The sequence below is a fragment of the Camelus bactrianus genome, chromosome 29 (genome assembly GCF_048773025.1).
Source record: "Camelus bactrianus isolate YW-2024 breed Bactrian camel chromosome 29, ASM4877302v1, whole genome shotgun sequence".
Taxonomy (NCBI): domain Eukaryota; kingdom Metazoa; phylum Chordata; class Mammalia; order Artiodactyla; family Camelidae; genus Camelus; species Camelus bactrianus.
In genome coordinates, this window is record NC_133567.1 from 3,810,292 (window position 1) to 3,826,294 (window position 16,003).

The window sequence follows — 16,003 nt, forward strand, 5'->3', positions numbered from 1 at the left end:
CTTCCAGGGCCCCCACTGCCCGGTGGTGCCCGCCGTCCTGCCCGTTCCTTGGTTGGCAGCTGCACCTCCTCTGTCTCCTCGTCCTCGTCACACGGCCGTCTTTCCAATTGACGTGTGTGTCCGTGTTACTTCTCCTCTTCTGATAAGGACACTAGGGCTAACCTCGCTCCAGTGTGACCGCATCTTAATCAGCTACACCTGCAAAGACACTCTTTCCAAAACATGGTTACATTCTGAGGTTCTGTGTGGAGGTGGATCTGGGGGCCCTGTTTGATGAGTGTGCTGAGTGGATCCCACAATGAGTACACTGCAAGTTTATCAGCGTTAAATCAGAGATCTCCAGACTCTTGTGTGTGTTGCCAAACTTGGGGCCTTGTGTACACGTGCTTGGGCACGTGTGTGTGCGTGAACTTTAATAACAAAACCATGAAGCACTTAGCATGGCAAGTGTCCCCCACGACTGTGCTGGTGAAGCCGCTTGACCTAGGAGGGCAGCCCTCAGTGTCGCCGGCCTGTGCCCTGGCTGGTTTGGGAAGGGACACTGACGTGAGCTCGTGGGTGCAGGTTATTTGAAATGAAGGCCGACCTTGGCAGTTCTAAACGGGAGGAGATTCTTGGATGCAGGAACTGAAAAGTTCAACACAAATGCATGATGTTTAAAAAATCGACCGAGCTTGACTTGTCAAGCGGAGCAGCACGCCCAGCTTTGTCCTCATAAAACCAGATCGTGGTCAGGGAGGCGGGTGACCTGAGGCACGTCCCCTGCAGAGTGTGGGCCAGCTGCCGCGCCGCGGTCCCCGGGGCCGGGATGGCGGCTCACACTTGTAAAGGGTCCTGGCCTCATTTCTATTCAGAACTCTGCACTTTTTTTTTTTTTTTTTTGAGAAAGGTTGAGATCATTTCCTTTGTGTAAAAATGGAAGGAAAGAAGACCTGAAAAGCTCTCCGCTGTGGACAGAATAGACTGTCAGCGGGTCCTGGATACTTTCTGGAGGCAGAACGCCACCTCCACCCCAGGCCCACGCGCACCATTCCCTGATCCTCTACTAATTACTAATTGTCGCAAGAGGGTCTGCAGCCCCATGGAGACGCCTCCCCTCCCTGCAGGCACATGAGGCAAGGGCTGAGCAGAGGAGGGTGGGGAGGCCCCTCGCGCCCTGGGGTGGCTCCCTGTTCAGACTCCCCGGCACGTGCTGGCGCCTCTGCCAGCCCAGGAGGCTGCAGGCTCAGTCCCTCTGCTCCGCCGGCCTCCCAGTGCCTTCGTCAGCCGTGATGTCCCGCCACGCTGGCCCCACTCCTGACCTCCCCCGCCCTTCCCCGGGCCCAGAGCCTCGTGGTCTCACTGGTGGATTTACGGTGAATAAACAAAAGGCGTATCACTCTGCCTGGGAGCCTTTCCTGCAGCGAGGGTGGCTGTCCAGGAAACCTTTACCAAAGCTCCTCACCCTAACCCAGAGCCTCCTACATTCAGGGTTATGTCTGTGATAACGTCTAGCCCACCTCTTCCGGCCCTCAGAAGACTTTCCTCAAGGTGAGGTCAGTAGTCTTGTATATTTACTTTCCGTCTCTACCACGTTTCCTGGAAGAGAATAGGTTAAAATTGCATGGTGTGCGATTGAACCAAAGGGCAGGTATTCATCAAGACACCATAAGCCCTAAGGGAAATCACAATACAGGAGGGATTTGATATTAGAACATGAAATCTAAAAGGTTTAAATATTCTTAATCTCACTAAGACGTGTAAACAAAATTACCACTTAATATTCATTTGTAAGTGTTAACGCAGTACCAAAGAGTGCCTCTTTGAATTAACACAGGAGTTAAAACAATAAAAGAAGTCTGATGTCCCACTGGTAGACAGACTTAAGCAAAACGTGCCTTCTGATACGATTTCAGGATCTCTCAGTCTGGAAAAGCTGAAGTTACTGGTTGGTCACCGCCGTGCGGACCTCTCTGCCTTCGCTGTCTGGTGTGTTTTCTGTGGCTCCATCTCGGCAGCCTCACGCACCAGCAGGGCTGCATCCTGATGCAGGAGGTTCTTTTTTTAAAAAAAAATTTGTATTGAAGTGCCGTTGATTTACAATGTTGTGTTAGTTTCTGATGTACAGCAGTGATTCAGTTATACATGTAGATATTATTTTTCAGACTCTTTTCCATTATAGGTTATTACAAGATATTGAATGTAGTTCCCTGTGCTCTACAGTAGGTCCTTCCTTGTTTATCTATTTTATATATGGTAGTTTGTATCTGCTAATCCCAAACTCTGAATTTATCCCTCCCTCCCCCTGCTGGCCTGGTAACCAGAGTTTGTTTTCTATGTCTGTGAGTCTCTTTCTGGTTTGTAAATAAGTTCATTTGTATGATTTAGATTCCTCATATAAGTGGTATCATATGAATTTTGTCTTTTTATGTCTAATTTACTTAGTATGATAATCTCTGGGTCCATCCCTGTTGCTGTGAATGGCATGATTTCGTTCTTTTTGTGGCTGAGTAGTATTCCATTGTGTAAATATACCATATATTCTTTATCTGGTCATCTGTCAGTGGACATTTAAGTTGCCTCCATGTCTTGGCTGTTGTAAACAGCGCTGCTGTGAACATTGGGGGCGGGGTGCTTGTCTTTTTTCAAATTAGAGTTTTCTGTGGACACATGCCCAGGAGTGGGACTGCTGGATCCTATGATAACTCAATTTTTAGTTTTTTAAGGAATCTCCATGCTGTCCCTAGTGGTTGCACCAATTTACATTCCCACCAAAGGTGTAGGAGGGCTCCTTTTTTCCCACATCCTCCCCAGCATTTTATTATTTGTGGGCTTTTTAATGATGGCCGTTCTGACTGGTGTGAGGTGACACCTTCGTGTAGTTTTGGTTTGCATTCCTCTGATAATCAGCGATGCTGAGCATTTTTCATGTGCCTGATGGCCATCTGTATGTCTTCTTTGGAGATGTGTCTATTTAGGTCTTCTGCCCATGCTTTGATTGGGTTATTTGTTTCTATGATATTAAGCTGTATGAGATGTTTGTGTGTTTTAGAAATTAGTCCCTTGTCAGTCGCATGGTTGATGCAAGAGATTCTTGCACAGAAGCAAGACTGGCAGCCCCTCACCACCGTTACTATTCACAGCGCACTCTCCTTGCTTGACTGCTTTGTGCCAGCTCTCGTGGTCTGAGATGAGCGCACCCCTCCTGCCTCCCACCAGCCTCTCTGGTCTGCTGTCCCAGTCATCCCCAGCAAAGTCTGTTCTGCTCCCTCCCCTCCACGTCCTCCAGGGTCATCTCTACTCTCTTCCCTCACGTGTCTTAGCGCGTTGGATTCTTTCCTCCGTTTATTGAAATCCTTACGTTCAAGGCCCAGGATAGAAAGCGCCCATGCCACGAAGCTTTCTCTGCTTTTCCAGCTACAGGGAGCTGGTCTTCATGCTCTTAAAAGTTCTCCAGTCTTTACTGAGTCCTCCGTGCAGTGCTCACACAGGGTGGTGACCACTGTCGCGGTCCATGAACATGTTTGTCTCACGTACCAGATGATCTCTTTCTTCACGGTGGGGTCACATGCATTTGTCTTCATTGTTCAACATGGTTTCTTACAGCAAGGAGGGGCTTGGCCAATACTTAAAGAAAGAAGGAAGGAAGGGAAGCGTGGTAGGAAGGGAGGGAGGAACTAATAAAAAACATGATGGAACCCCAAGTTGGAAGAGACCTTAGAGGTCACCTAATCTGAGTTCCCTCTATAACATCCTCAGATGTGTCATTAAAAATTGTTTAACTATTTATTTACTTTCAAAGTAGTTCAGCCTGTGTACAGACGACTCTATTTTCCCTTTCTGGGAAAGAGGGGGAAGCGGTGTATGCTGTAGATGAGAAAGGATGTTGGAATTTTGACCAAGTACAGAAATATAAGATACTATATAGGGAAGAGAGAATAATAAAAACTATCATGAGACAGTGAGCCATCGTTTAACTTCACTGATTTTTTTTTCCCGAAAGAGGCCACTATTAATCATTTCTTGCTATTCTGGGCTTCTGTTTGTGCTGCTGCAGATTTCCGTGCTCCTCCTTGTCAGGCTGAGCCCTTCCTGGTACGAAGGTGACAAGTGGTGACTGTGGGAAGCTGACAGAATGAGGTGCAGGCATGGGTCTTGCTTGTTGTTCGGACGGAGGTGGAGACACAGAACCTTCTTACAGGCATTTAGTATTTCCTCTGCCGTTTCCAATATGAATGAGCGGTTGCCACATCTAACATGTATCTCAGACAAAATCCGATCGATATCATCTTCTTCTGCCCCTTCCCCACCAAAACCACCCCAGACGCCTCCCATGGCTGACACCTCCATGGCTGACGCCTCCCGTGGCTGACGCCTCCGTGGCTGACGCCTCCGTGGCTGACGCCTCCCGTGGCTGACGCCTCCGTGGCTGACGCCTCCCGTGGCTGACGCCTCCGTGGCTGACGCCTCCCATGGTTGATGCCTCCATGGCTGTCTAGTTTGATCTTAAAAGACCGGAGACATTCTGCGTCTGTGTTGTGCTTCCTAGTTACCCCAGTGAAAGGGAACGCCCTGGTGACCGGGGCATTTGAGGGTGCTGTGCTGTGGCCGCGGAGTGTGCCTGGTGCTCTGGGGTCAGCAGGTGCCTCCTATTTGCTTTTGTAGTGCACCCCTTAAATATCACCACGCTCCCCTCCAGGCTCACCGCTCCAACACTCCCGTCTGCTCACTGGCTTTAGGGGAATCTTCTCTTCCTAACGTAAAAGCATGGTTCACAGTCCTCAGCGGCCAGCCCTGCCTGGTTCTCTCAGTGTCTGCAGCACATTGCAGGTTGGAAGCTGAAGGGTGGGCGTGGAGGTGTGCCTCGGCTGGCAGACAGATGCATGCACACGGAAGGAAACACACGTGTGCTGCAAGTAACTCTGATCTGAAGTGACTGGAGCAACCGAAATCTGTTCTGTTCCATTCGTTAGCAATGGTGCAGATCTGACGGTAATGTGAAACTATTTAAAAACATCCCATAGAAATGAGGGCCGCTGGAGGGAACTGAGAGCTGGCCGTCTGGGTGATTTCGGGTATTTGAGGGTCTCGACACAAAGCCTCTGGACAGGGTTGTTCCTCACAGGTGTGTGGTGCTCAGGGGTCTCTGTGGCTTCCAGGGCCTGGGCACTGCTTTAGTCCAGCATCTCCTGATGAAAGAGAAGTCATGGAAGAGACTTTCCATGAATGGGCTGAACAAAAGACAAGACTAGAGTGTGATTTTTCAAATGTTAACTGGTAAGTCAATAAACCCTGTTTCGGTTGCGAGGATGAGGAATTCATTAAAGCTAATTTTAGAAATGGCAGCTTTGAAGGGGACGCTCACGGAAGACAGCTTCAAGAAGTAAAGCTAGTCAGTGTGAGCCAGGAAGCCACCAGAGAGCTGGACACTCTCTTCGGATTTTCAAGGTGTCTCTTCGTTGAAAATCTCCACTCTTCTTCCCTGAGAGCAGCTGCTTCTGGAATGGCCTTCTCACCCGTGTCCTTGGTCTGCCCCCGGCCTGGGCTCCAGGGCACCGCCGGGCCTCCACAGTACGGGTGCTGGGAGGCCTCCTTGGCCAGCACCATCTGATCGAAGCTTCTGGGTCTCTTAGGTCGAGTATGAAGAGAGAACAGCTGATTAACTAATCTCCCCTCCAGTCAGCTAAGGCGAGAGGCAGGCCCTCTGGGACAAAGCGGGCTCTCCAAGGCTTATCTCTTCACGGGACGTCTGAAAAGAAGGGTGGTGGGCAGGTGGGGGGAGCAACCGCCTGAACTGTGTTCGCTGTGACACCACCTGCGTACAAGGGGCTGCGGCTGGCGGTGGGAAGACGTGGTAGTGACTGGTACTTGCTGGGCATTGATTGCATGTCAGCGAGCAGGTCAGATGACGCGTCTGTGAGTGTGTGGTGTCATCCTGTCTCCTGATGATATAGGGACTACTGTTAGCTATCATTTACAAGTGAGGAAACTGAGGCCTAGAGAGATCAAAACCGGGTCACCAGGCGGTGTTGGAGCCAGGCAGTCTGGCTCCACTCCGATCCTGGGCCTGTGGTCTTAAGCATAAAGCTGACCTCCTTTGTTTTGGCTGCAAAGGAAGCTAAGGAGACGGTCATCTGGCGGCAGGGCTGGGCTGCACAGACCTGAGCAAAGCGAGACTGCATAATTCGGGGCTAAACATGGGTGTGAAGCAATCTGTATGTTACTAGAGTCTAGAAGAGGAGGAGACAGAATGCTGCGGGCTCAGCGGTCAGGAGGAAGTGCGGTCTCCCTGGGCTTTTGAGAGCTTTTTCACTCAGTTTTAAGGAACTGTGATTCTTTTTGGAGACACTGAGGAAAAGCTATTAAAGGAAGCTGTCTGAAAGCCAGAGACCTCTGTACAGGGGTGGGTTACGGTGGTGGAGCCTAGGTTTCTGGGCCAGATCTCCCTCGAACCACCTCCGGGCCCAGCCCCGGTGTCAGGCTGTCTTAGCCCCGTCCTTACCCTGTCACGGCCTCGTGTGTCATGAGCAGGGATCCCCGGAGCGCCAGCTGCATTTACAGGTGGTAGCGCGTGAGGACTTCCATACTCAGGGAGGGCGACGGTTAGCGGGTTTAGCAATCCACCCGTCCCCGTCTCCAAGCCCCAGTTCTGATATCATTTTCCCCACAATAGTGAGTGCACTGGAGGTGCGACTGTGTTTGACTTGATAAAAAGCTATTTTTATAGTTACCTTTGAATGTTCAAAATTAATACAGAGCCAAGCTTGTTGTAAATATAAAGAAACCAAAAATTAATTTTCTCTCCTTTTTTTCCTTCTCTTTTTTCCTGTTCCTCAGATGGCTTCCCTTTATGTCTCAGGGCGTAATTCACTCGGAAATTGAACTTTATCTTCAAGGTGAGGACTAATGACAGCTGCAGCAGAAGAAAGGACAGGATGGCTTTGATACAGCTGACGTCACAGAACGGCCCCCCGCGGCCCCCAGCGGCCCCCTTTGCTAGTTTACCGTTGGCATCAGATGTGCAGTTACTCCTCACGGTGGGAGCCGGAGCCTGTGTGAGGTGTGTCGTGGCAGTGCCCGTGCCCTCCCGCGAGTGAGAAACCAGCCTGGGGAGCTGCTCCCGTTTCAGAGTTGAACTCACACTTCCTCTTCTCCCACTTGCAATGTCATCAGGCAGATCTGTTATTAACCGCACTTCACTTTTATTTTTGCAGAAATGCAAATAAACCATCCACCTAAAAGACAAGAGGAAGCAAATGGTAAATGCTATTGCCGCTTTTTGTCTTTTTAATCATCTGAAATACTGTTTCCAGATTAGCCACCTTGTACAGTTTTTAGTATATTCTTACTGAGTTTAAACTATTGATTAAAAAATACTTGAAATGAATGTAGAAACAGGTATTAAATTATGGGTTTGATTTATAAAGAAACTGACATAAGGGACTTTAGCTGTAAGAGCTTTTTCCTTCAATAATTTAAATACTTGGGGGAAATCATTTTTCGAAGGATTAATCTCTGTTAGTTATACTTTTTTTAAACACTAACTTTACAGACTGGTTTCTCAGTTTTATTTTTGAGTCTTTTGAGATTAGCTGTTCTATTAGATTCTCTTCAAATCATCCTATAACTTTGTTATTAATATGTTTATACTTTAAAGCTGATCTGAGTGAGGTAGACAGACATACTCCTAGTGTGCACATCAAATTAACAAACCTCTATATTTAAAAAATGTTTGTACCGTGTGTGATATTTTGAAACTAGGCAAGGTTTAATGTTAACATTATTATATTCACAAACTCCTGTGCTGATTAGGCTGGCCACTGTGGTGCAGACACCACGTCCACACTGATGGTCAACATTTGCACTTACTGATATTAGAAGTTACACTTCAGTTTATATTTTACTTTTCGCTTTTTTGTGATTTATAGAGGGAAGGCTGTGCATGTATTGCACTGTTAATACGGACAGAATTTTACTAATGTTCTAGAACCTCTTAGTAATTTTAAGGAGTCTCAAAAGGTCTGTCTTATAATAAGCCCTTAAGTAACAAAGCTTGAAATGACATTCTAAGTAGAAAATTATCCATTAATTCCAGAACTTGGCAGAGCATATATGAATAATAGAAGCTAATAGTTTTAAACTGAAGATTTTAATTAAGGATAAAAATGTTGAAAGTCCTCTGTTAATAATATTAGCCATGGAATCAAGGTCAGTGGTACGGAAATGCAGTGAAGCCGCAGTGTGCAGCAGAGCTGTGTACCTCAGGCTTTGGTTGATATCCTTTATCAGTGTCGTTTTGATTAAAATACATTGTTTTAAAGTTTTTTGGTTATTATTTCTGTGGTTTTTATTTTTATGAGCTTATTAAAATGTCTTTTTTATAGTATAAACGTGGATTAACCACAGACCTTAGTTCATGAGACACCATCATTATTTGTCTGCGAATGGTCTTCTATCTTACTTCGTTTTTAAATTCTGAAGAATACGATCTTTCAGATGTCTTAGGATATGATTATAGAAATACACTGGTAGTCTTATAGTTGTATGAATAAGCTAATTTATGGTGTGGAAAGAACCCTGAGAAGTTAAGTAGTCTGACCTGATGAGGCAGTGTTACGTCGTGGTTGAGTGTTGAAGATCAAATGTGAGTCTTTGATTTTGAAAGTATATGAAGCGTGTTCACACAATTCGTACCTTTTAATGGAGCTGCAGTGGGAGGAGAGTCACGCCTGATGCAATTTCAGTTTCATGGTAGAAGGAAAGGAAAAGCAAAGAATCGACTGAGTTAATTTAATTTCATTTTGAGGTGATTAACAGTAAGTACAACTGTGTCACTAACTCTGTGCCATGTGTGATGAGTTCCCAGTTACCTAAGACATGTTTCCCAAACCGTGACACCTGATAAACATAAGTATTCATAGTTCACGTGGGTAAAGCCATCGCCCTAGTAAAACCGCACTTCTGCATGAGACTGGACTTGGCCATGAGAGCATGCTTAATGTGCACTGCTGGGCTGAACTGTCCAGCTTAGCGCGTGCTGTGTAACACTCTTGCAGCTACTTACTGTGCTAAACCCGCTTACTGATGCTAAAAAACTTATATTAATCTTATAGTAATAAATGCATTTCAATTAATTCTAATTCTAACTTTCTCAAGATACGTTTGAATGATCTAGAAAAACAGCCATATCATACGTGAGTAATGGCATCTTTCCTGGTCCCGGGACGCTGTCTGGGTCCCTGGTCCGTGTGGAGGAGCAGCAGTGAGAACGTTAATAGTGGGCACACGCAGTGTGTGCTGGGTGGGGGCTGACGTTTTAGATGTGTTGCTCTGTTCAGTCCTCACGGTAACCCCTGAAGCACATGGTATCCTTAGTCCGTTTCACAGCTGATGAATCTAAAGGACAGAAAAGCTGCTGCTGCTTTTTTTTTTTTGACTTGCCTAGATCACACAGGTGGCAGCTAGCAGATTTAGAATTTGAATCCAAGTGGTTTGACTCCATGGTCTGCACTGTTCTTGCTTTCACAGGAACTGCTTCTAACCGTTCCCAGACGCTCATCACGCGCGCACGGCGGCTCTGCCGTCGCGGTGACACAGCGCGCTCCGGCAGGCAGAGAGGCTGCTGAGCATCTCAGTAGCGCAGATTCTAAATCTTGACGGCAGCACTTAACTCACTGCGTGGCTTGGGGAAATCACTGTGTTTCTCTGTGCCTCAGTTCTGTCTTATAAAATGGAGACAATAGTAGAAACGACCAGGGTGCCGCGAGGATCAGGTGAAATCCCATCCAGGCCCCGGAGCTTGGTGGGGGGGGGGGGCAGCAGGTGTGCGTTTGCAGACGCCGCTGTCCCTTGCGATGAAACGCGTCACGGGTCTCGGGCACCCGGGCTGGAGCGCGAGCCCCTGCGCCGCCGTCCGCTGTCTCTGGGTCCGCTTCTCTGCTCAGCCTGTGCTTCCGGCGTCCTTTACTGCAGCGATAAATGATAAACAGAGCCAGAGAAGTGACGAAAGATTCACCCTGAACCAGTATCAGTCAGAATTATGTGATAGAGTCACTGCTGCCAGTGCTTTATGGTTGCTTTCTGGACTTAAAGTGGAGAAAATCAAGTATTGTTTGAAACCACTTTATTCTAGGAAGCATAACTGTTTCTAATTCAGTATCATATTTGTCCCAACTCCTGTGATAGTCAGCATGTAATTTCTCTATTGCTTTCCACGTATAATAGGATTAATAATATTTGTCTCTTGGAAGAATAAAAATATTTGTAAAGTACTTAAAAATTTCAAAACCTCTCATTATCCTCTTACGAGGCTGTATTCTGAAGGACTTGTGAGTTATATACACAGAATTGTTTGGAGATAAAATTACCAAAATTAGAATAAAGTAATAATTTGTCTTGTTTACAATATCGTTGCCAATCTCATTGGAATATATTTACACACCCTTCAAAATCGGGGTGACACAAGGTCAGTGTTGTTTGTGTTGTCTTTGTGCTAATAACAAGGCCCATTATGAGGTACTTAGCAGTGTCCTTGTCCTCTGTACAAAAGCGACACTCATGGCATCTCATCAGGAAGATGTGTTCTTTGTTAACTGAGGAATATTTTTATACTGTGCTGAAACGTTCTTAGTAATACATTGAATGTCCGTCCTCACACGTGAGATCTGTACTTTTCAAGATACTTCTTGACAGATCCGCAAACGCTGCAGGAGTCTTTGACGTACTCATTTTCGAAGAAGCTACTGTGGCCGAGTATTATCTCGGGCACCGGGGACACAGGGGCTTTTAAGGTCAAACTCGCCCTTCCAGGGCCGGGAGGCGCAGAGAGACGGTGTTCATGCCGTACCTGAGGGCTGACGTGTGCACAGGGCCCAGCAGAGGCGGGGCGAGAAGGGCTCGTTCTGGTGACTGGGAGGGGTGTCTGGAAATGCCTCCTGGAGGAGGTGACCTCCGAGCTGAGCCGGGAGTCAAAGGTGTTCACCAGGTCGGGGCAGGAGAAGGGAGGTAAAGGAGAGGCATCCTGGCAGAGGGACCTCAGGCCAAGCCTGGAGGCGGGAAGGTGCCTTCGGGATAGCTGAAGGGAGGGGCAGAGGGAAGTGGTCACGTGAGAGGGGCGTCTGGGGTCACAGGCTGCTCTGTGGGGTGTTGCAGGCTGTGGGTGTCAGTATTATGAGCAGAGCTGAGTTAAGCATTTGACAGGCATGCGAGTCTGTAAGTAATGTTAAAACATTGCCACGGAGGTAAAGATGGAGAGTTTTCTCTTATTCTGGCCTCTCAAGGAGCAAAGGAAATGTGGGTGGGCGGATCTCTTGGGTTCACCACCTCGAGTCTGGGGACCCTCACAGGGCTCTGGGCGAGGGGATGGGTCTGGTTACCGTGAGGGCTTTTGCCCTCGGAGCCGCCTACAGGTCTGCATCTCTCCTGCCACGACACGGTCCCTCTCAGGCAGGAGCCGCCCTGACGTCTCCTGGTGGCAGGACCGGCCTCTCTGGGCCGAGCCCACCCACCCCGGCCCCCGCCGTCTGCAGGGGCGCACTGGGTTCTGTCACTCTCCCCGTGTCTTCCTGCGATGCTCGGGTGTGTGTGCGGGCATACCTGCTGTCTGCGTGTCACCAGGCAAGCATGGCAATCCCCGTTTTCACTGTGCCTCGTGTGGCTTTACGGCAGGCAGCCTGAAGAGCTCCCCCCTCACTACGTGAGCCAACAAGTACGCGGGAAGAGCTTCATTTACACCCGTCCACCCCAGGCTTCTCTGCGCGGTCACTCCGTGGGCAGTTGCCAAGTAACTGCAAGCGTGTCTAGACACAGATGTGTCTCTGCTCAACCACAGGGTCAGTTTTCTGAGCTGCAAAGTCAAGTGCACGAACCCCTGTCATAGAATGCGCAGATTCAGGGTGAGGCTGAAATGCTGAATCGACGGAAGGGCGTTGAGCTTCACCAGCTACAGGGGCTTCGTTCACCAAAGTAACTCACTCGTGCCTTCCTGAAAATAAACCTCCAATTAGTAAGAGAATTTGGAAAGGACGATGTTCACAGCAGGCCCGTGGTCTGCGTCTTTCCTGAACCTGGGGAGTGAGAGTTGCCTCAGCCAAACCCCTTGTCTGCGCGCCGACGCCCAGGCCTCCGGGAGCAGCGCCGGGGGCGTCTGTAAGTGAAAGGGAATTGAAGGCTCCCGTCCGCGAAATGCTCTCGCCTGCTGTTCTGCGCACAGGAAGCCACCCCAAAACAAGCAGCGGCTCAAAGCAGGAATTCGCTGTGAGCTGCCGCCTTTCAGCGGCTCGGCGTGGCTCGGCCAGGTGACTCTGACGGAACCTCTCCTGGGATTTTAGTCCAGCGGTGCAGCGGGTGGGGCTGCCCTGGGGGCTCAGCCAGGCTGCCGGTTCCGGGGCCGGGTGCTCGCCTGCAGTGGCCCATCTGCCTGAGGCCTCTGTGTGCCTTGGGTTTTCACAGCGCGGCTCCTGGGGTCCACCAGGGCGTGCTCTCACCAGCCCAGGCTGACTCAGACTTGGAAGTCCCCGAGTGCCACTTGTGCTGCTTTGTATTGGCCAAGGGCAGCCCAGACTCAAAGGGAGGGACACAGACTCCACCTGTTAATAGAGCAGCATCTACGGAACAGAAACAGACCCGCAGACACAGTGAACAATCTATGGTCACAGGGTGGGGGCGGAAAGGGTAAACTCAGGGGTCTGAGGTCTGCAACTGTTAGCCACCATATATAAAAGTAGGTTACAAAAAACAAGTTTCTTCTCTGTAGCACAGGGAACTATATTCAATATCTTGTAACAACCTTTAATGAAAAGAGTATGAAAATGAATATATGTATGTGTATGCATGACTGGGACATTGTGCTGCACACCAGAGACTGACACATTGTAACTGACAATACTTCAATTAAAAAATTAAATTAAATTAAAAAAACAGAGGAGCAGAATGGTCACTTGCAGAAGAGCAAGTGGGTTGGGAGAGGTTGGTGAGGCCTTCTTTATTTTTAATTTTTTTTTATTGAAGTATAGTCAGTTTACAATGCTGTGCCAATTTCTGGTGTCCAGCATAATTGTTCAGTCATATAGAAATATACATATATTTGCTCTCATATTCCCTTTCACCATAAGTTACTACAGGATATTGAGAATAGTTCCCTGTGCTCTACAGTATAAACTTGTTTACCTATTTTATGTATATTGGTTAGTGTCTACAAACCTAGAGCTCACCATTTACCAGAGGGAAAAGGGGTGGGAAGGGATTAACATGGTGAGGACGTCTTTAATAATAATGCAGCGTGAGCGGGCAGGAGACGCCTGGTTTGTCCAGGCTGTCTATGGTAAATAAACCTGGTATTCCGCTCGAGCAGCAGGGCGCCCTGACAGGTCATGCACCAATGACGGTGCCGTGTCCAGTGACACTTTAATGACCAAAACAGGCGGCAGGCTGGATCTGGCCAGTGCACAATCGTTTGCCAACCCCGCGTCTGTCATCTCTCCAAAGGAAGAACGCTTGGCCTGTGGTTGCTAGTGAACCGTTGGCAAACTTGGTATCAGGGCAGATCTGTAAACTCTGCTGAGTCTGACCTAACAGTTCGACTCACGTGGTCCCTTAGCCTCTTAAATGTCTTCCACAGGCTTGTCCATCATGTGGACACTTAATATCTGTAAATCGGCTGGTCAGCAAGGGTTACTGAGTCCCAGACGTTGCTGCAGCATTACATCCTGAAGTTCAGGGCGCCCCAGTCCTGCAGTGTGTATACTTACTGCCCGTAGCTGTGCGGGACTGCAGATGACAGGCTGTATGCTCCTCATTGTTAGGAAGGTTCCTGTTAAACCTTACTGCCTTATTGACAGGACATCCACATTTATTACGAGTTACCTGAGGTAGATGAGCAGCAATGGCTTTTTGCATCATCAGCAAACTTTTTTTTTTTTTTAAAGCTGTTCAAAATCCTTGTAAATATAAGATAAATATTTAAACTTCAATTACTTGAAATTCTCTTTCTTCCTTTGGGAGCTTTGCATATTAATAGAAATGATTTCTAAAAGGGTTAACAGATGACAGTGTTTTTTTGGTGTGACTCCTTGGGGTTGAACAAATGGCACCCATAAATAAAGAAAAAAAGACAGAAACTTGTAGAGACAAGATATCTGAACTCATGTTATTTTGATTTTTTTTGGGGGGGTGAAGAAAGTTTCACAATAGAAAATTATGGGGAAAAACTTTTAATTGTGACAATATTATAAGTAATACAAACAGTATAAACATACTTTTAGCTCTGATAAAAACAAACTGTTTCTCAGGACAGTGGAACTTTTCAGCATAGTCTCAGAGTATTTCTAACGTTATTTTCAACAAATGTTCCTAACTATCTTGTATCTTAGATAGCAAGACATTCTTAGAGAAGTTAAGCGGTCACGCTTTAAAAGCATACTATAGAACTGCAGGAAAGCACTTGCTTTTGTCCAGCAGCAGAAAAGAAAATCATGCCCAGGAAAACTTGAAAATAACAGAAATCACCACCGAAGGCATTCCATTCGTTACTCTAAAGCTCACGCCCTGGTGACATGCTGGTTCCACAAGGGAAGACACAGGAGAGCTACACACATCCGTGGTGCGTGGATGTTTGTCTCTGTTTTAGTGAACGACATCCAAGCCGCTGTGCGAGCTCACTCCTGACCTTCTCGCGGTGACCGCGTGATGCCGAGCCCCAGGGCAGGCCCCGGCGGCAGGGGAAGGAGGAGGGTGCGATGGAAGAGACCTAAGAAAAGGAAGGAGCTTCTTTACCTTCTTGAATTATGCATCAAAGCGCAGGCGGAAAGCCTTCTTTAAGCACTGATACCGTGATATGATTCTCAATGGAATTGTAGTTCAAGTGTGTGTGTTTCCCGTTTTCCTGCATGAGTTGCGTTTCCTCAAAGCACACATCCTACGTGGCAGACGTGGCAGGCACCCCGCCTTGGTTCTGCCCTCCTTGGCTTTTTGGTACCATGTTAAGTTCCACCTTTATTGTCAGATGTAGAATTACACAAAGTTTACTTGACACAAGTTTTGTGAAGCCAGTTAGAGATACTCGAGTGATCTTTGTGGATATATTGGGGAAGAGAGAGTAGCATTATGTATTAAAAAGGAAGATAACCTCTTGGGGGAGGCATCACTGAGAACTCAGGTGATCAGAATGGTGATGAGTCTTCAAACTATAATGTTTGAAAATATAAAAAATACTCAAAAGGCAGTGTGTGTTTCCGGGGCTTTTAAAAATAGCAACGAAGACATCTTTAGGTCGCCCCTGCAATCCAGGGATGCCCTGCGATGAGGAGAGGTCCGCCCGCAGGACCTCATCCCCTGTCACGCCTGACTGCCTGATGTGGGCTCAGCGTCAAGAGGGTTTTACCGCTGCAGGGTTGATGGTGCAGTTTTCCAAAGTGCACAAAATGATCAAATAAATACCATCTCAATTTATCTTTCCAATGAAACCAATCGTGGAACAAGTCGTAGATCTTGTTAAAAGATGTTTTCTGTCATGCTCTGCGCACTCAGCCTTCCGGTGCGCCCAGCATCGCCACGGCAGGGGGCTCAGCCATCCATTCTGCTTACACGATACATTGTCTTTCTCAATTTCACATGCGTCTTGTCTTCATCCTCCCTCTCCCAAACTCAGCTCCCCTGGCTGGGTCTTACAAACAGCATGTTACTCCTGATTTGTTGGTTCTTTCCAGCCCTTAGGGGACTCCAGTATTTTTTCTTGAAAAAAATTTTAGCTCCTTTGGCTTTGTTTTTTAGGTCTTCCACATCCTCACCGTGATTCTGCTAGAATCACCAAACTGTGTTGCCAGCCCCAGCTTGACAGGGCGCTCCCTCGTGCAGATACTGCCTTCACGTCAGGCTCTCAGTGTATCTGTATCCATCCACACTAAGAGATTTGACAGTGATACCTAAGTAAACTCCTCACGCCTTCGAGCCAAGCACTGGTACTAAATGCGTCTCAAATATCTGCTCTCCTGAAAAGCCCACTGCTTATTTGCTTTGTGATTAAAAT

General features: G+C 47.6%; 1 protein-coding gene across 1 annotated transcript in view; it reads left to right on the forward strand.

Annotated features, from left to right (window-relative positions):
- The window catches only part of RP1 (RP1 axonemal microtubule associated), a 240,092-nt gene that overhangs the window by 176,486 nt on the left and 47,603 nt on the right, over window positions 1–16,003 (forward strand). Inside the window, exons 27-28 of the mRNA XM_074354881.1 lie at window positions 6,817–6,875; window positions 7,194–7,238. Coding sequence (XP_074210982.1) covers window positions 6,817–6,875; window positions 7,194–7,238 — 104 coding nt within the window. The remainder of the gene's footprint in view (window positions 1–6,816; window positions 6,876–7,193; window positions 7,239–16,003) is intronic.